A 20451-nucleotide genomic window follows, 5' to 3' on the forward strand; every position below is an offset into this window, starting at 1 on the left:
GGCCTAGCTATGCTACTGGGCAGAGCTCCAGGGGGGCCCCTCAGCAAAAGTTGTAGGGGGTGGGCCGGGGAGGGGACCCCCCGGCCATATACTTTGTGGGGGGGCTCAAGTTTCGTTATGCCACTGCCTCAAGCAACGTTGGTGGGGGAAGTGGGATCTGTGCATGCTGCAAGCCATACCATGCTCAAGAAAACCTCTCCAAATCCATGGACGAGGGAAGGCTAAACTCGCCGCCATCAACACATCTCGTTACACCTTGGAGGCAAAGATTGACGTCATGCCAATTGGTCTTGGCCTTGTTAGAGAAGACCAATGGAAACTGGCCGACAGTATGACACACTCGGAACTCTTCAGTCTCAAACCAATGACCTTCCAGAGAGGGTCCTGGACTTTACTGGCCGCATAGAGGGTGCAAAGCACAATATTATGAAAGTAGGGCTAAATGCAGCTACATCTTATCTGGCCTGTTAACTTGAGCCTCTGAAAATAAAATGTGACATTCGTGCAAGCATTTTGTTAATCTGCACAAACCAACGAATGCCCGTTGTTAGACATAAATGGGCCTATTATGTAGGCTTTTCGCTTCTATTACGCTCTGCAATGCATTCACCGCACGCACAATGATCATTGTAACCGACAGCATGGTCAGTTTTGTATGCAACATTATAAACACCGACAAAAAAACAACCTCACATTATTTAATACTCTGTAGACATTTCTGAGTGTAGTTTATAATCGTGCATGTAGGCCACATATCTTCCTTGCTATACACAGGATTCCGCTGCCCATTGGGGCCAGGTTCTAAACTATAAGAATACCCCGAATAAAATAAATAAACAAATACTTTAAATGAGCCTTTGGGTGTGAATTCAGAATGCCGTTGTCAGAACATTAGCTGACATAAATATTGTATCCTTATTATCATCTACAAAGCTGTACCCTATTTGAGTGTTACCAGAAAATCTACGCACAGTGGGACAATATTTTTGCAAATACTATTTTGGACAAAATATTTATGGTAGACGATATTTCTGCATACAATTTTCATGCATAAAACTTAAAATGCATTGTCCGTAATTTTAAATGCTAGAGGCAGAGGCAGATGGCTTTGCATTTTTGCCAAATGCCAATTCTCTCAGAAAAAAATAAGAACTATGCTTATTTCAAATTAAAGTGCTATTGTATTGTGTACTTTACCAAGCATGTCATGGTTGCATCATCATACTGATTGAAATTGTCCAACTCTGTCCATAGGGTCCTTACTGACATTATTTCCAAGTGCCATGAAGAACAATTAGACCATTATGTCTACTCCTATGTAAAGGTATGTCTTGCTCATCATAAGTATCTATTTGTAAGAAGCTGCTTGCAATTCCATTTTTAATATGAATTTTTAATATGAATATTTTAGCTGTACAGTTCTTAATAATTCTGTCTTATTCTTGTTCACCATGTGTGGCGGTGTTAAGAACTGAATTGGTATGCCATTTTACCTATTTTAAAGTGTTATTGACTACTTTGTATGTGTTTATATCTCTAGAAATATGGTCACTGTTAAGCAAGTAGTCATTACCATTCAAAGAATATGCAACAGCTAAATGTAGACTGGTCAAACCAGCACCCGATTGCAGTTCTTATTCAGTCTTAATGTTATTAAATCTTATTTCTTGTCTTTCTCACATTTGCAGAAATACATATGTGTTGTATAAATGAATGCTTTGTTATATTTATAATTTTATATTTCAGGCTACTTGAGAAAATGTTGTTAAAATAATGTTTGGTTCTTTAAAAAGGTAATATATATAATAATGTAAGCATAAAATTAGGAATTGGAAGACAATTCACAAGTAACAGTCACACAACAAAGACGCTGTACAATGGTCCACTGATCATGACCTCACACAGAAATGTATACTTGATTATATCACTGGTGACAATATCACCTGAGTTCAACAATAATATCAACAGTGACATCAGAATCAGAACCTGCTGCTTGCTGATCACAGCCTCACAAAGATAGACACCAAAGGCTACATTTTCACAAAAAATCTACAGATGTCTCCAGAGAGATTACATGCAGGCAAAAGGATACAGTTCCAATGAGCGTCAATTGACCCGCGTAGACATCACATGGATATTTATGATATGTTTGTTATGTTATGTTACATTATGTTATGGTATGTTGCGTTATATTGTTTTATGTTTTTCTATATGTTATGTAGTGTTATGTTTGGATAACGAATGTTATGTTATGATGTGTTTTGGCTGGGGTATGTTTGATTATGTTAAAAAAAATGGTATGACGCTATGTTATCTATAAACTTGGCCTTTGGGTGCTTTGCATTCTTGTGGAGAGAATTGTGTATACAGTTGTACGTTTACTCCAATGAGATTTACTCTAATTGTGGAGGGGACATTCAAAGTTATTTTGCCCAAGTATGCATAGGTGACTGACGCGCAGTATGCCAATTCACTTTGCAGTCATGCTTTGCAGGGACGGCCCGATCTAGTAATCATCCAACCTCACTTGTGAGTGAAGGTTTTGCCTTAAATAATCCTTTGTGGATGATCTGCAGGGTTTTGCTTTCTTAGGGTCCTTCACCCAACTTTTTGTCAGCTATGGCAATGTTCTTGTGCAATTCCAGGAGATCTTATTCCCTTTTCCGTGTGGTTGTGTTTCAGAGTCTTAGTACTGTAGTGTGTGTGGCTCTTCTGTTTCTCATCTGGAATTAATTGTTCCTGACCTAGGTTATTGCTTCCCTTCCCCCATCAGTTGCAATATGTCAGTTGTACCCGGATTCAACATGTGCTGCTTGTGTGCTGGTAGTCATAGCCAAAATCACTCAGTTTGAGAGTCCCAGTGTTTTCTCTACTCGTGTCTCCATTGCTCTTTGTTTTCCCTGTCCCATCAGAGTCCTTTTTTCAGAGGTTTATCTTCCAAGGCACACTGCTCCCGGTCTATTGGAAGCCCTTGTGTTTGTCCTAGTGATCCCACTGGATCCCTGGGATGAACGGATGGATGGACACAGTGTGACAGCTCAGACCTGAGGACTGAGAGAGAGAAAATCAAACCACCCGATTTGGTTTCTATTCAAATTATCAACAAAACAAGTCACAATTCTATATATGTAACAAGAGAGATGGCTCTCACATGTGAAGGGTACCTTTGTGGTCTCTGACAATTGAGGTATAGCTCTTCTGTCAGGATTAGTGAGTCTTCACCTAACTGTGCAGAATCGCTTTGCAAAAAGTAAGGGATAGCTCTGCTGTGGGAAGAAATAACTGTTTCATCTGCACTGAGATAAGGATCAGTCTGTAGGGAAAGGGGTGAATCAAATAATTAGTGTGAAGTCACCCTATTGCGCCTGTATCTGGCCAAGTGTCAGGAAGTATCCTGTTTCAGAACAGGTGTTTTCTCAGAACTCTGTTTAGGAGTACTACCAAAACGGGGGTGTCGCCAACAGTCGACCGAGATGGCCACATCTTGAAGGGGCTTCGGTGGCTTGCCGAGTAAGCCCCCTGTAAAATCCATCCACATATCCTATCCCACAATGGGCTACTAACTGGGCAGTGCTAAGTACAATCCCGGACAGCCCGAAGAAGAGTTGCGGGCCATGAGAAAAGAAAGAAGCATCAAAGGCAGCAATGATTAGGTTGGGCCTACAGGTCTGAACAGCTTCCCGGCAAAGTGGTTGAGAGTGACCCAGAGAGATGCCCAAGAGCCACAACTGACGGACCAGAACACCGCCCTGTGGCAGGGGAGGGAGCAAAGTGATTGATGGCGCTGCTCCCACTCTGGAGTTGAATACAATGCACTGGTGAGAGGCGACTTTGAGACCGCTGTGGGCAAGGTGGCGGACAGAACTGCTGCCATGGCTCAGAGCAGGGATCAGCATGCCCGACTTGAGAACGACCAAAGACGATCGGAGAGGGCATCCGCCGAGGAGGAAGAAATGATGACAGGCGACCGAGTGCTTCCTAAAGGTACCAAAGGTGGGGAATCCGAAACTCGGGACGACTGGCTACTGCTGGCATGATGGCGAGGCCCTGGTGAGTTACGGCCTAGTGACTGGACGACCCATGGCTCCCTACTCATTCCTTGATTCCCCCCACACCCTCACTCACGCTTCCCGGGCCTTGCCCTGTCTTGAGGGATGCCTCATTCGAGTGATGAGGACACAAATGAAACAGAGGGTCCCGTGCCTTTCTGGTGGGGCTCAGAGGAGGTGCCCTAAGAAATATATCACACACCTCGAGGATCTGCCCCAGAATACAGTGTCCAAACAACATTGCCGCTCATCTCGCCCGCCGGGGTCCTGACCACTTTCGGGGATTGAAGGACAACCATTCCCATAGGAAAGATGTCGGGGAGCAAAGGGGTGCATGCAAAGCACCACACATAATTAGACAAATTTGCCCACTAAAAATCAGACTCCTAGGGTGTGCCAAATGAGTAGCAACTGACGCCCACCCCTGGCCCAGATGCTACTCCAATACTGCAGGACATAATGATGGCAATCCAGGGGATACGCACTGTGATGGAAGGGAAAATAGACACAGTTACATCAGAAGTCACCCTGATGCATGCAGATCTCTGTAACCTCAGCTCTCATGTCAAACCTGCTGAAGATTCTATAGTCACCCTGCAGACCTCCAACAATACACTGGCAAAGCAGGTCAGAAGTTTACTAACTACTACGGCTGCACTGGAAGCAAGGGTGGAAGACTTCAAGGGGAGATCCCGGAGAAATAACATCAGAATGTTGGGGGTGCCAGAGTGGGTGGAAGCCCCAGCAACGGATCTCTTAGTTGAAAACCTCATAACAAAACAGCTACAACCGCGTGATCTCTCTAACTTCTTCTCAGTAGAACGAGCACACTGAGTCCCAGGGGGCCAACTAAGACCTGGATTCCTCTCTCGACCCAATAGTGGCGCAAATTTTCAACTATAGAGACAGAGACATTATATGACAGACCACTCACATGTGTCCACCTCTTAAATTTGAAAATGCAGCAATAACTTTCTTTCCGGATTTTACAATTAATGTGCAGAAGTTGAGATGCTCTTTTGTATAAGTCAAAAAGGCCCTAAGGGAAAGGGAAATGAACTATGCAATGATATTTCCAGCCAAGCTCCAAGTGGTGGCAGAGAGCAAGACTTGGTCTTTTGAGACCCCTGATGATGCATGGGCCTTGCTGGACGGCTGGCGCAGAGTATGGAACCAAAAGACAGAGACCGATCATCGTAGAAACAACAAAGACCCCGCAAGTAAAGAACTGCACCGAAATCCGAAGGTCAACGCAGCGGGAATACACTTCTCCAAGACTGTAGCAACCTAGAATCTCCAGCTCTGATGCAACTAAAATCAGAGCCACCATGGCCCAACTATTTGAGCCCGTAGGTCTAGAAATTGCTCTGGGTCTCACCAATCTGCTTCAAGCAGCACAGATGATCCATAGACTTGAGGGGGAGGGCGGCCGCCCGAGTTTGGGTCATGTATCCCGTGGGTACACAGGTGCTTTGCAAAATTGGGGGGGTGAGCAGTTTTGAGTCCACAATGCGGGGAGGTAGGGAGGGAGGTTGGGAGAGGGCTGACGTTTCAATGTTCTACTGTTCTGAGAGTGATTGATTGTACGGTTAGCAGAATTGGCAGAAGGCATGGTACAGCATGGGCACCCAAACACCATATACTGATATGTATTGCTAGCGCAGCTGGCAGAAGACGGATGTGCCAAATCTGGTCTCCTGCGAGGCACAAGAGTCGACCTTTCTCGCCATATGTTACGGCTCCATCCAGCTGCGACACATAAAAACCCCAAAAGGTACCCAATGACAGCACATCAGAGTGCTCATAGTTTCAAGACCCTATCCTGGAATGTTAATGGGCTGGGAGATAAGATTAAAAGAGGAGTAGTACTACACTATTTGAAATGGCATTCGCCGGACGCAATCCTTCTCCAGGAGATTCACTTACAGGGGACATCCTACAGGGCACTAAACAGACGAGGATACACATTAGTTGTGCACGCAGAATATACTAGAGGCTCAAGGTAAGTGGGTTTCCTACTCCAAAATACATTCCCTTTCACTATCCAACAAATTTCACATGACCCACACAGGCACTTTATGGCAATTTGTGGGTATTGGGAAGGGCGGTTATTTAATATCATCTCTCTTTACATCACTCCGAAACTCCATGCAATGGCATTGGCAGACTTGGTTTCACTTATCATTCAACTGCCACGAAGGGAACAACTTATTGGCGGTGACTGCAACGCAGCAAATGATGGGGAGCAGGACTGATGGCCTGCATGCGATGAGATTCTTCAGGCAAGCTACTAGCAAGTTTTTTGCAGCGCAGGGCCTTATAGATGTTTGGCGTGTACGTAATCCAAACGCTAGTCAATTTACTTTTCACTCTAGGGCACACGGCAGTCTATCGAGCATAGATTGTATATTCGGGCTGACACAGAGCTTTCAGTCTTTCAGTGACATAGGTCTCCTCCCCAGGGGCTTTTCAGTCCACTCCCCTATCTGGGTGGTGTATGGTTAGAAGATGGTATGTTATATGGGATTTGTAACGCACACAATTACTCTTGAGTATCCTGGCACGATGGGCTCAATTTGCTAAATCAGCCACTTAATCCTTGGTTCTTGATGATACCGCACATTCGAACTGATTTGCAAAAGACCACAGATCAATACTTTCAGGAAAACTAAGGTACTGGGGAATCAAGCTGAATCCTCTGGGAGGCCTTTAAAGTGGTGATAAGGGGTCAGGGTATTGCTTCAGTTCAAGGTATTGCTTTAATTGCTGGCCACAAGAAAGAAAGGTGCCACGACTGGAGGAACTGGAGAGGGAACTCCACCACCTTGAGTCCGACTTGATAGCTACAGACCTCCAGGCAGTAAGGCACAGTATTAAGAGGAAGGAATACAAAGATATTGTGGAAGATGCGGCTTGACTGAGGTACAGAGCAACTCTGCATCGCCTCTATGAAGTGGGAGATAAAGCAGGTAAGTTACTAGCTTGGTTAGATAAACAGGTAGCGGAATCTAGGTGGATATTTGAAATCGCCACACAGATGCCTTCGCATCGTACTACATATAGTTATATACACCATCACAAAGTGTAGCGACAGCTACAGCTCGCAAATTACTGATCATGCTGAATATGCCAGCTATGACATCAGAGGATAGAGCCTTATTAGAGGCAGACCTCCTTGAAAACAAAGAGGCACAGCCCATCTAATCCTTAAACTCAGCAAAAGCAATGGGCTCCAGTGGTCTTCCAATCGAATTATATGACCTAACAGTGTCTAAGATTGCCCCCCACTTGGTAAAAATGTTTAATGAAAGCCTAGAGGCAGGGATATTACCAAAACACCAAAGGCTAGCAAGCATTGTTGTGATCCACAAGGTGGGGAATCCGCCAGACCGTTGTTCGTCATATAGACCAATCTCTTTACTGAGTGCCAAAGTAAAGATTTTAGCTAAATTATTGACAGGTAGGTAACCCCAGTCTTGGGCTCCATAATACATCCTGATCAATCAGGCTTTATGCCTGGAAGAAATACTGCATTAAATCTGAGACACCTCCATGGTGTACTTGGGAGGGTGGGGTCCATTCAGGAGGATGCTCTGATAGATTCGCTAGATGCCAAACTGGCCTTTGACATGCTGGGGTGGCCCTTCCTATTTGTGGTTTTGGAGAAATAAGGTTTTGGTCCCAAATTCTCGTCTTGGTTTCGCCTTCTTTATCCAAACCCTCTGGCGCAGGTGTTGGTAAATGGAGACAAATCAGCAGTATTCTCCTTGCAGAGAGGCATGAGTCAGGGTTGCCCCCTTTCTCCACTGATATTTGCTTTGGCCCTGGAATCCCTGGTGGTTTGGATCAGAGGTAATCCCTTGATTAGGCGATTAAAATGGTTGGAAACTTGGGAGGACCGAATCTCCATGTATGCCGATGATATCCTTCTATACATGGCGAACCCCTATTCCTCACTTCATAGGATACTTCATATTTTGGCCCTATAACAAAAATACTCAAGTTATACTATTAATTGGGACACTTCAGTAATATTTGTTCGGAGTGGAGACAACCCACGTATTCCACGGTCCTGCGTAGCCAAAGTGGTGACAGAGAGATTCCAATACCTGGGTCTTTATGCCACCAGAGACACGGCTGTGTTCCATGGCCGTAACCTAGACCTTCCTCTGCAATGACTCTGAGCCCCTTAAACTGTTGGGAAAGTCGTCTCTTTACAAGATGATGGCACTATCCCGATTTTTATATATACTGCCCAATGCGCCATACCCGGTCCCCCGACATATTTTCAAGCCGTAAAAGCGACAGTGAGAAAACTCCTGTGGTACGGATAAACCCAGAGAATAGCCTTGCACAAACTAACAAAGAGCTAGTATGAACGTGGAATTGCGCTATCGGCCCTACAATACTACTACTGGCTGGCACAACTGACAGTTGTTAACCACTGGGTCCACTGGCCACCAGACGATCCAGCCTACCGAATGGACAGATATAACATGCCTTGGTGACCTTGGAGCGATATATGGGGGAAGATGCAACATGACAACACACGCCCCAACCTCAGGGACAATTCAATTTTGGACTGCGACATTGACGACATTAGGATGGTGAGATAAAATTACATGGGCCACTCCCTTGTGAGACTTGTCACTCATGTCGTCCGTATCCAACTCACGGTCCAGATCATGGTTGTAATGAGGGTATGAGAGGTTTGTGTCGCATATTATTTTGATATGTAAATGGATTTTGTATATACATTTATGTCATTAGGATTGTTGAATCAATGAATGAAAAAATTCAAAAATAACAATAAATAGATATGTTTTCTAAATAAAATTTCTCTGTGTGGGACTGTTACAATGTTAATAGATTAGAGCTTTTGCCTCCAATATATATCTAGATTCAGGGGGGGTTTCCTGTGTGTTTGATTACTGTGTTTTTCCTTGCCTCCTCCCCTAATATCTGAACCCAGGGACCCTCATGTGTTTTTGATTGCTCATTTTTGGGCACCAACACACATTTTTCCTCATCAGACTGGCAAAATACATACATTTATGAAAAGTACATTAAAAAAAACCATATACAGCAATAGTTAAAATGTTCATAAGAAGACCCCTGTTCTTATGAACATTTTAACTATTGCTGTATATGGTTTTTTTATGATTTTTCTTTTAAGACAATATGTACTTTTCATAAATGTATGTATTTTGTCAGTCTTTGTGATTATTATTACACAGTAACACTATTAAATAAATACATGTTTGTACAAATTCTAAAAAACTTCTCTCTCTGCTTATTATTCTTCATAAGATGCATTCTTCACAATGTTAATGCGTGATTATTAGCCATATAGAAGTTGTTGTAATATCTATATTATACTCTTACGTTTTTTTACATTTGGAGGTTCTTGATTATTGTGAGATTGGTATTGTTGTAAAAAATAGGGCATCTTTGTGCATTTGAGACCACCTTGTGGCTCCTGTAGGGACTTTCTTGTGCTTTCTCCTAAGATTTCCCCTGGTCCCAGACCCACAACAGAAGGGGGCCTCCTTTATTTTGTTTGGCGAGTATAATATGCCCATATGAGTAAATATCAGGAAAAACCAATTCCAACTAGTAGTAGAACATTGGACTGTTGAGAACTCAATTGAAAACAATGGAGTACTCCAGGCTTCTAATTGCTGGTAGAAGCCTGGGTCCCCAACATTCCAATATTTAACAAAAGCTTTATCGAGCCTGAGGGGATTTCCACCCCCTCGGGCTCCGTGAGGCCTTTGTTTTACAAATTAGAACACTCTGTCCTCTAGGGGCGGAATGTTCTAATAGCCTTAGAGACCTCCGTAGCGGGCTCTGCCAGCCATTAAAGGCATGCACCCTTGTCAACACTGAAGTTGGCCTTTAATGGCTGGTATAGCCTGCTACATAAGCTATATTAATGATTATAAGATCATTGTAGCAACATATCAGAAAAACCATTTTGAATAGGTATAGGAACGACACCAAAGTACCCACAGGACTTGGTCTGTTACCAGACCTTATGGTTACTAAGTTAAACGTACATGTCACCTTACCATGTCAGAAATAGACCTGAGTGAACTTGGCACAGAGCATGGCATTTAGTACATCCATGCATAGTGTACTCACCAGCATGCAGTTTGAAGAGCAAGGTTAATGGTCATGCTCTGTGTGTATTGCACATAGGATATTGTCACGAGTCATAGCTATAGGTCATGCTCTGTAGTTAATGTTCACAGGGCATCTCAGTTCCTGTCCTTTAGCAAGTATAACTAACTTTATTATTGAGGTCTGTTAACTGCAAACTATGGTTCACAAGTTTTTGGTGATGGTTAAGGTAGCCTAACCAAGGAAAGTATACTTTTTTAGATTAAGACCAATTTCCACTCCTCTTGGGTATTCTGTCGGATGTTGGGGTTTGACCACATTATTCCACTCAACCACACAATGGCTACAAAAAGTGAAGAATATATTTCCACTAAATCAAAAGAGTATGTCACTGGTAATGATTGACATTATCATGTCAAGATTGGCTTGAGTCCATCAAATCTTTATGTCCCTATCTTTGACAAAATCCTGATTATGGGAATTTAAGTGGCAAATGGATTTTGGGAATGTCCGTGTAACATGTACCCTCTTTGTCCAATCTTCACAAAACTTCGTAAGCGGACATTTACATACATGTACATTTTAGAAAGTTCCATGAAACTTCATCAAAAGACACAACATTTATATGCAACCAGCCAAACTCTTTCCAGTGGACTAATGGTTTGAAACCCCTGACTCTGTAAAATATCTATGCACGACAGCACATGGATCTGTAGGCTAGAATTTGCATAAATTGCTCTAAAACCAAATACTGGACTTTAAATCCAATGCAAGCTATTTATATGGTACTTAACGTGTTCTTGGTTTAGTTATTTTATTGTTTTTTCTGTCCAGTAATAAAATGTGTTCCAGTATGAAAGTGTTTACATTTACATTAAGAAAGCTAGGGATACACATTTACTGATCTCGAATTAAATAATATCGGCCAACAAAAAAAAGATTGCAATAGATTAATTAGAATTATTTTTTATTTTTTCCCCTTTTTTCCTTTCTTCTCTTAGTATGTGTTCCAGACATCATCGTACAAAGAGAGAACCGTCCACGAAGAGCTTACCAAGGGCATGGCCGGACTATTGAAATCCAATGAGGAAGTGACAGTCAGAAACATTTTGAAGGTGAATTGCAGCTTTTCCTTTTGTTTACGAATGAACCTGACTTAGATTAAGGCACAGAAAGGCCAGACACCATCAGTTATATTGTTCAGCAATATCTCTGTGTGCAGCTCACATTCTACTGGAAGGGAATCAATTCAGTAAAATAAACCCTAATAGTAATGGTGAAATAATTCACTTGAGAGGTTATTTGATGTGCTTCCCAGAGGCAATCTACTAAATTCATAGGGCCCGATTCACAAAAGTAATCTGAGACAAAATCCTAACTTTACGACTTTCAGTGTTCACAAAAGGCTTTTAGTAGTAGTAAAGCTAGGATTTCTAACATTGCTGAGAAAAATCCTAACTTTATGCATTTTGGTATTCACAAAAGGCATTTAGGAGTAGTAAAGTTAGGAATCCTAACTTTACTACTCCTAAAGTGAAAAAAATCCTACCTTCACGATTTTCGGTATTCACAAATGGCATTTAGGAATAGCAAAGTTAGGATTCTACGAATAAGAAGCCGGCAAATACGCGTGACAGGAAAACCAACCATTGGTAAGCAATGGGCAGACTCAACTCTGCTGTATGTCCTTGGTACACCCAGAATATGCCCTATGCAAAAATATGAAAGCAATACAGGACCATACAAATGGATAAGCACTACACAACAAAAGCACATAACCTAACGTAACAAAACATTACCACGTGTGGAAACAGTTAGCATTCTATCATTCGAGTACAAGAAACCATTTAAGAAAAACAATATTTAAGAGCTGAACAAACCTTAGGAGTAAGGAGCTTTCTTTACCAACAAAGCCCAACCTTGACAAAGATTTCTTTTAAATTCCTAGGCCAACTTTCTGAAAGGCCCCAAGATGTCTTTAGGAAACCAGACTGCTGTGCTGTCTGGTAAGGCTGCAACCTAAAAAATAAGAAGCATCTTGTCAGAAGACACAGCTTGACATTTGAACTATCTTTGAAGTGCAGCAAATGTAACAAAATGTACTCTGAATTTAAAAGCATATTTATTTTTTGCTAAGACTTTTGCAATCCCCCAAAATCAGCTCGCAACCCACAGTTTAGGAAACGCAGAGATTCCAACAGCAAGGTCAAGTAACTACACAGGGTAAAGTCACTGTATTCTGTGCTTTTTAATACAGCCTTTTTACTAGCATACTTAAGTAAAGTGGCAAATTGAGGATTAGATGTAAGATCTCCGAGTCCTCTGGCTAAAACATAGCCACTGGATTAGAACTCATGGTGGAATATACCCACTCTAGTGAAATGCAACCCTTGTTATGGATTCATCAAAATGTTTTATTCATAGCTCTCATTTCCTGCATTGTGGATGTTTTTAGTCTTTCCCTACATTTTCCTATAATGGTAAAGGGCTGAAGTATATTGTGAGCACTTTCTTGTGCGGCCATACCAGGGTAAATCTTCAGTATGAGTGGTGGATACTGTTACCACTGTTGTTTAAGGGCCCTAAAACACCAATAGTAACAGTTATCTCTTTTAAAAGGGCCTGATTTAGCAAAGCTGTTAAGTAAATAAAACCCCAAAACTAACTCTGTAATTCATAGACACACCGCAACACAACAAACCTCTTCTGATTGTTACTTGTGCATTATCCCAAAGCACACGATCAGTCTCCCTGCAAGCAAGTGTCCTGCAAAATGATAGCGGAAGGTGGCCACTCTAAGGCAGCATTAGTTGCATGGGAATGCAAAGCAGGAAGAAGAGTGGGTGTAAAGAGGGGGTGCATTACATTTGGGACCAGGGCAACAATTACAAATGATTTCTACTGGACCCATTTTTTGGAGCGTGAGTATAACCAATGAACTGCTATTTACAAACGTTTAGCTGCACATTTAAATTGGTTTCTAAGGATACCTATTTGTTGCAACTGTTTTTACATTTCTTATGTTTTACCACCTGGGAATATAGATTTCATAAAAGCCTGTTTTTCCAATTTGCAACTGGTTGACTAGGATTTCCAGTGAACAGAATAACATCAGGTCTATCTTTATTGCAAAGGATGCATGATATGAAGCACTCCGAGGCAAAGTCACATCTAGTAACATTTTTATTCTATAATATTTATGCACAATTTACATCGCTACAGTATTTGTCTTGCCAGATCACTTGTGTGAAATATATAAAAAAACATTTGCTCTTGCAATGCAAGTAAAAGCACTCAGAGGGAGCATAGAGGATGATGCCCAGAACCAAAGTCCTCCAGCGAGGAAGGGTAGTGGCACGCTTGGCCAAGAAGCAATAACAGCAGCAGCAGATCTATTCAGCCAAGTTTAATTTTGAAACTCCACCTATACACTGAAGCACACTAGCACAACGCACTCCTGTGATCAGGAGCAGCTCACAGGCTCGGTGTAGTCTTGGGTAGCACACAGACTCATTGTCTGCAGTTCCCAGACCCTGGTTTGTCCGCCTGGACATCTGTCACCAACAGCAGGGCAAGTGAGCTGCACTGCGCCCATACTGGACCCCTGCCTCGCACAGCCCTCCCCTTTCCAGCGAACAATGAGCTCTCTGCAGCAGAGCCTCTCTGACAATGCCTGTGCTCCTACCATTCCATGTGTTTAAAGGGACAACAAGGAGGGGCAGTGCATGTGCACTGCATCACAAAATGTGTTCTCTCTCTAGAACGTATGTCTCCCATATGAGACGGCCATGTTAGGTGTAAGAATCCCACTCTGAATTGCCAGCACCATACTGTACTGTGCACAGAATAGTGGGCAGGAGCTTGCTTGCCCAAGTGAGGGGTAAATCAACTTTGGAGGGTGGAGTCTTGGTATGATGGTATATTGTAACAATGCTGGTTTGCAAGTGTTCTGACATACTCTAGTGCTCGACGGATGCTGTCAGGGAATGAAGGACAAACGTGTTCAACTTGGAGATGTAAGAAAGGGCCTTCTTCCAGTCGCTCATTCATATTATTACCAAACAAGGCTGCGTTTCTGCAAACAAAAAGCCTTGCTCGTCGCTCACAGCTCATCTTCTGTTTGATGTCTCTTTGTTTCAAGTAGAACTTTAGGTCATAAGGGATACACATACAGCCAGTCACGGAAGAAGGGTGAGTTTATCATACAAACATGCCTCTGCCACAAAGGGGTTTCTCGTGTTCTTGAGGAATTTCAGGGATCTACAACTTGAGAGCACCATATTTTAATAAACAGAATTTGTATGCGTTTCCACTTCCGCACACCCACTGTTTCCTTGTTTACGTTCTGTATAACTTTTTGCAAAGTAGCTATGAAGCTCGTACACACTGCCATTTGTTTGAATGGCCGACATGGACTGGTTGGGGGGCGTGGGGCGGGGGAGTAGAGAAACAAACAGACATGAGGGTGTGTGAGCGAGATGAAGCAGCGACGGCGCAGATGGGGGAATGGAGATAAAACTGGGGTTTTCAAAAGCAGCAATAAGGAATGCTGCTAACGAACTAGCTGGCAACATTTGCAGATCAACATAAATAAGCAGTTTGGGGTGGAGGAGCAAGGGAAATGAAACACGCACACTTGTGGGAAGTGCTTATTGTAAATTAAAACAATTATCCAAAAATGAGACTAGTGGAAGAATTCAAGTCATGGGGAATTGCTCCTTGGGAGCTAACACTTGACTAAAAGGTGGGACAAGGAGACTAGATTAACCATTTACAAGCAAGGATTTTTTAAGGACACTGACACTGAACAATGAAAACCAGGGAGAGGGTTGTATCCCACATAATAGAATACAACATGTCTCTAAGAGACCGCACAAGCGCTGTCTAGGCTCGACCTAAAAAGGGATCGAAGGTCTATGTTCACTTTCCATTGTTTATACATTTATCCATTGCCAAAGCCCGCTCAATACCAAAAGGAAGTTGTGGAGTGGCAAGGGGAGGAACATGTGTGATTTCAAAGGAGGAGTGATGTCACTTTCACCACCACTGATATTGTAGTTGCATTAAACCTCCAGATAGAGAATGTATTTACTTAACAATCATTAATTATAATCCTGCCTTGTGGGGTCCATTAATTTAATTGAGCACTGTTGATGTCTTCTTACACCAACGATACTAAAACAAAATACATTCTTTCTTTACAGCATTCTTGGTTCTTCTTTGGGATTATCTTGAAATCAATGGCACAGTATTTAAATGAAAATAATAAACTAAAGGTAAGTCACTCAGATATTTGTAACAGTGACCCATTCCCCAAAGTTGAATGTGTTTATTGATTGCTTTTACATTTATTTCAGCAGTATTTACGTGGAGAAGAATACACTCTGCTTTTTGTGTTTTCTAAAGCAACCATTGCTTCAACAGCACCAATCAAATAATGGGGATGCTTCTAGCTGGCAATACTGCAAAATATGGGAATGCAAAAAGGAGAAACTATTGATTTAGCCAAAATAATGGAGTCTTCAGTTCATTGCAGAGACAAGGGGGGAACAGGAAATCCCAATAGCTCATTATTGTATACATTTCCTTGTGTTTGCCACCAAATTGTCCTACACGATCTTATAGCCAGAAAAAGACATGAAAGCCAGTAAAGTTAGTGTAAAAATCTAGAGCTTTGCTGTTAAATGTGGTGCAATTCCAGGTGTTAGTGTGAGCACAGCAGCACAAAAAATTACTTACCCTACATGTGGTTTTAGTGAAGTAACATCAGGGATAACGTTTAAAGCCCTGATGTGTGTGCACACATGCATGCCTGTGCACACTCTACACCCCCCGCAAACACACACACACACATGAATACATGCTCTAAAAATGTCATAGCAGAGTACAAAACAAGCACCGTAATCCGTACAATTTGCACAGCTGATTCTGTGTGTGTATGTCGCAAGGAGATTTGACTAGGCTAAGACATAGCACCTAAGCGCCAACCAACATCTTTTTCTTGGCACTGAAGACCTATATTCTTTTTGTTCCAAGTACTTTCACTGCAGGCCTAACACCCTGAATATTAGAAGTATAACAAACTATGTAGAACCCTGTCCAGGGTATCTCTTGAGGTCCCAAGGGAGGTAGTGGTTATATAGTTCTTGTTGTCCACATTGCACTGGTGCATATATAGAGCTAGTAGAATTCCTATCACTGGCATAGGATAGAAGAAAGGCACTTTCCATGTGGCTATTTGCACACCACACATAACTTTCCATTCCCTCCATTATGGAATTGTTGTCAAGGTACATGTTTCTCACTGTAAGGCCACGATGTCTACTATTCATATCATACACGTGTGAGTAGTCTATGTCCAAAGCAGAAGGCCCTAAATATGTAAGCATTCAGAAAGAGTCAAAAGCATGAAATGTCCATAGAAAAAAATGTGTATGTTTAGAGACTAATATACATTACACAACACGATGTATTGCTTCCATCTTAATGCCTTCAGATTAGGACACCATGGCCCAGTGTCACAAAGGTTTTGCTTGAGGTTGGCATTACTTTTTCAATGCAGACCTGACTCAAAGTCCTTTTTGCGATTTACAAACCAACGCAAATTGGTATTTGTGTTGGTTTGTAAGAAAAAGTAATCTTGCTATGCCATGCTTTGTGTTACTCTGCATCAAGGAAGCGTTCCATGGGTGGTACATGGGTGTTCATGTGCTACCATCCATGGTTTTTAGTTCCATTTCATTCCCATTTTTAGAAGTTTGGGGGCCAATTCTCAAAGGCATCTAAGTGTACATAACACAGTACAACAGAAATACTACTTACACACTCTAAAATGCCTTTCCGAATAGATCCTCTTGTTTTCTGTTCCTTGCATACATCTATGAGCTAAACTATACTGACAATCCTTAATCTCCCAATACTGATATCGATGAACCTTGATTCTTGGATGTGTTTAATTTGCGGCCATGTTGAATAGCCCTTGTTGCTGTGCATAGACTATGACTGCAGCTGTGTGGTTTAAATGATATTCAAGTGTGGGGATGTAAATCTTTATTTGGTGCTGTGCATATTAACCACTGTATGCGGTGCTTTGCCCAGTCCTAAATTGGCTTGTACTATGCTAGGCTCCTGTTGTACTGTGATTTACTATTTTACTGCAACTTTTTATGTAATGTCAGATTTCACTGTTTTTGTACTACGATGCCACTATGACGTCTAGCAGGACAGTGTTTTAGGACCTTGAAATCCCTGAAAAATATACTAGCATTCCTGCCAGAAGACGTCAGAAAAACTGTGGTCCATTCTAGTGCTTAATTTGTAAAAAATGAAGTGCCAGTGCTGAAAATGCTGCCAAGGAGGCTACAGCCCACTTCTACCTCCAGTGTACACCAAATGAAAATGCTTTTTTTGAACCTATTAATCAGTGCGGTCTGAATGGGTTTGTTGTAGGTCAGGAGGCTGCTTGAGCACAGGTGGTCACGTCACTGCGAGTGCTGCCTGTAATTAGTTTGGTCCAGTTATGACGACTGTATAGGCATCCACTGCTCAGCTTGCTATGACCCTGCCTGCTGCAGCAAAAGCACTGTCCCCAACCGTAATGCTGCAATGCCTGTGAGACGTGAGTATGGCTGTTGAACCTACTGGGCTCAAGCACACTCAGCAATTAGCATGCTTGGAGGCAGCGCACGGAAACTGCAGGTGACTCCATAGAGCACAAAATGTGCGGTGGGCCACAGCCACATCAAGCATGTTAAGGATAGTAGCAATGCACGGCTGCAGGCCCCCACTACAATTATCCAATGGGAGGCTTAGGCCCAGGCAGTGGCAGGGAGCAGTAGACTCGGGGAATTGAATGCAAGCCATTCGTTAGTGATGACTTCTTGGATTCATGACAGGCGTGACGACATCATCACTGAAGTGATGATACACAATCATGCCTGCCTGAACAGATGTATGCCTCCCTATGAAAACATACCAGCCCGTCACCATGCAAGGTTTGTGGTCCTTTTTATTTTAAATTGGGCAATTAATATTAAAACCACCACCTGCAGGACCAGAAATCGTAGATACGGGCCTGTGAAATGTATTGCTTCCATGTTAATGCCTTCAGATTAGGACACCATGGCCCAGTGTCACAAAGGTTTTGCTTGAGGTTGGCATTACTTTTTTAACGCAGACCTGACTCAAAGTCCTTTTTGCGATTTACAAACCAACGCAAATTGGTATTTGTGTTGGTTTGTAAGAAAAAGTAATCTTGCTATGCCATGCTTTGTGTTACTCTGCATCAAGGAAGCGTTCCATGGGTGGTACATGGGTGTTCCTGTGCTACCATCCATGGTTTTTAGTTCCATTTTATTCCCATTTTTAGAAGTTTGGGGGCCAATTCTCAAAGGCATCTAAGTGTACATAACACAGTACAACAGAAATACTACTTACACACTCTAAAATGCCTTTCCGAATAGATCCTCTTGTTTTCTGTTCCTTGCATACATCTATGAGCTAAACTATACTGACAATCCTTAATCTCCCAATACTGATATCGATGAACCTTGATTCTTGGATGTGTTTAATTTGCGGCCATGTTGAATAGCCCTTGTTGCTGTGCATAGACTATGACTGCAGCTGTGTGGTTTAAATGGGGAATAGAATGCAAGCCATTCGTTAGTGATGACTTCTTGGATTCATGACAGGCGTGACGACATCATCACTGAAGTGATGATACACAATCATGCCTGCCTGAACAGATGTATGCCTCCCTATGAAAACATACCAGCCCGTCACCATGCAAGGTTTGTGGTCCTTTTTATTTTAAATTGGGCAATTAATATTAAAACCACCACCTGCAGGACCAGAAATCGTAGATACGGGCCTGTGAAAGAAGTGCCGGTGCTTAGCACCTGAAAGCACCTGCTCAAATTAAGCACTGGTCCAGTCTCTTATTACATCTAGACTGGACTACTGCAATGTGTTATGTATGGGAGTCTTGCAGGCACCTATTATGCAACTTTACCAGGTGCAGAACATGGCAGCATGGTTACTGCTGAAATTGCCCAGTCGGGCACCCTCACCTCCTGAACGAGTCTCTTTCAAGGCCCTCTGCTACTGCCATAGAATTCTTAATGGCAAGGGTCCTAGGTACCTCCACCCTGTGATCTCTGCCTACTCCCCTAAAAGATCTCTGAGGTCGGCAAACACCTTGCTAGCACTCATCTCTAGAATCAGAACTTGAATAGGAATATGCTTGTTTAGCTTCCTTAGAGCAAGATTGTGGAACTCACTACCTCTTCTACTTGGACAGGAGAAGTCACAAATCTCATTTCTGAAAAAAATGAAAACCTTGCTTTTTATATCCATCTAGCCTCACCCTACAGCTTTCATTGCTTGACACAGAGGACAGGGAACCGCATCGCTGGGACACCTCTTATGACTTAAATGAACGCTTGTGTTGACTAGATAACTTTTTTATTTTATTATCTAAACATGTGAATGAACAGAATCGAATGTGTGACCACCACTCCCACTTCAAATTGTATATATTTATTTATTATATATATATATATATATATATATATATATATATATATATATATATATATATATATATATATATATATATATATATATTCAATCACCTCCTGGAAATTCACATGGAAAGAAACCAGAGTCGAAGCCCCAATATTATGCAGAAGGGTTTATTAGGCACAAGGAAATAACCCAACGCGTTTCGAAGTCTGGCGACTTCTTGTTCACGGGTCCAGGTCTGTTACAGAGCCATTCCATTTAAAGTGATACAAACATTTTTTGCGTGCATGTGACCAAACAACATAAACAAAGTACTCACAGTGACACAATGTTGCTAATATGTACCTGGTGGTAGTTACATTCTTGCAATTTATATAGTAAATGACACAGTATTTCCACATGTTGGATCCACATGTTGATGCATCATTTCTAAATTAATGAGTTCATTTAAATGAATAACATGTACTGTTATATGTTCCCATATAAAAATTATATACGGAAAATTATAGTCAGAAAGAAAAAAAAAAAAAGAAAAATAATGCCCAAGTGGGCATGATGCAGTAAATAGGAACGATAGATCCTAGCTTGTGTTGCCCCAGTGGGCATAAATCTTCATGTTTTTCCCAATTGTTGTCATCACCCTGCAAGAAAAAGAAAACAACATTGCTGATCTTACTTGTGTTCATCTAAGTTTTATACGATCACACTAATTAAAACCATATTAAAATCCATAGGAATGGAGAAAATTTCTGAAGCG

The 20451-nt window shown here is 42.0% G+C and overlaps 1 protein-coding gene across 7 annotated transcripts in view; it reads left to right on the forward strand.

The window, feature by feature from the left end:
* DOCK10 (dedicator of cytokinesis 10) overlaps positions 1-20451 on the forward strand; it is a 1735912-nt gene that overhangs the window by 1242247 nt on the left and 473214 nt on the right. For all 7 annotated transcript variants that reach the window (XM_078665953.1, XM_078665951.1, XM_078665949.1 and 4 more), the window contains exons 25-27: positions 1255-1324; positions 11174-11287; positions 15377-15448. In XM_078665953.1, the coding sequence (XP_078522079.1) occupies positions 1255-1324; positions 11174-11287; positions 15377-15448 (256 nt within the window). The remainder of the gene's footprint in view (positions 1-1254; positions 1325-11173; positions 11288-15376; positions 15449-20451) is intronic.

The sequence above is a fragment of the Lissotriton helveticus genome, chromosome 11 (genome assembly GCF_964261635.1).
Source record: "Lissotriton helveticus chromosome 11, aLisHel1.1, whole genome shotgun sequence".
NCBI classification, from domain to species: Eukaryota; Metazoa; Chordata; class Amphibia; order Caudata; family Salamandridae; genus Lissotriton; species Lissotriton helveticus.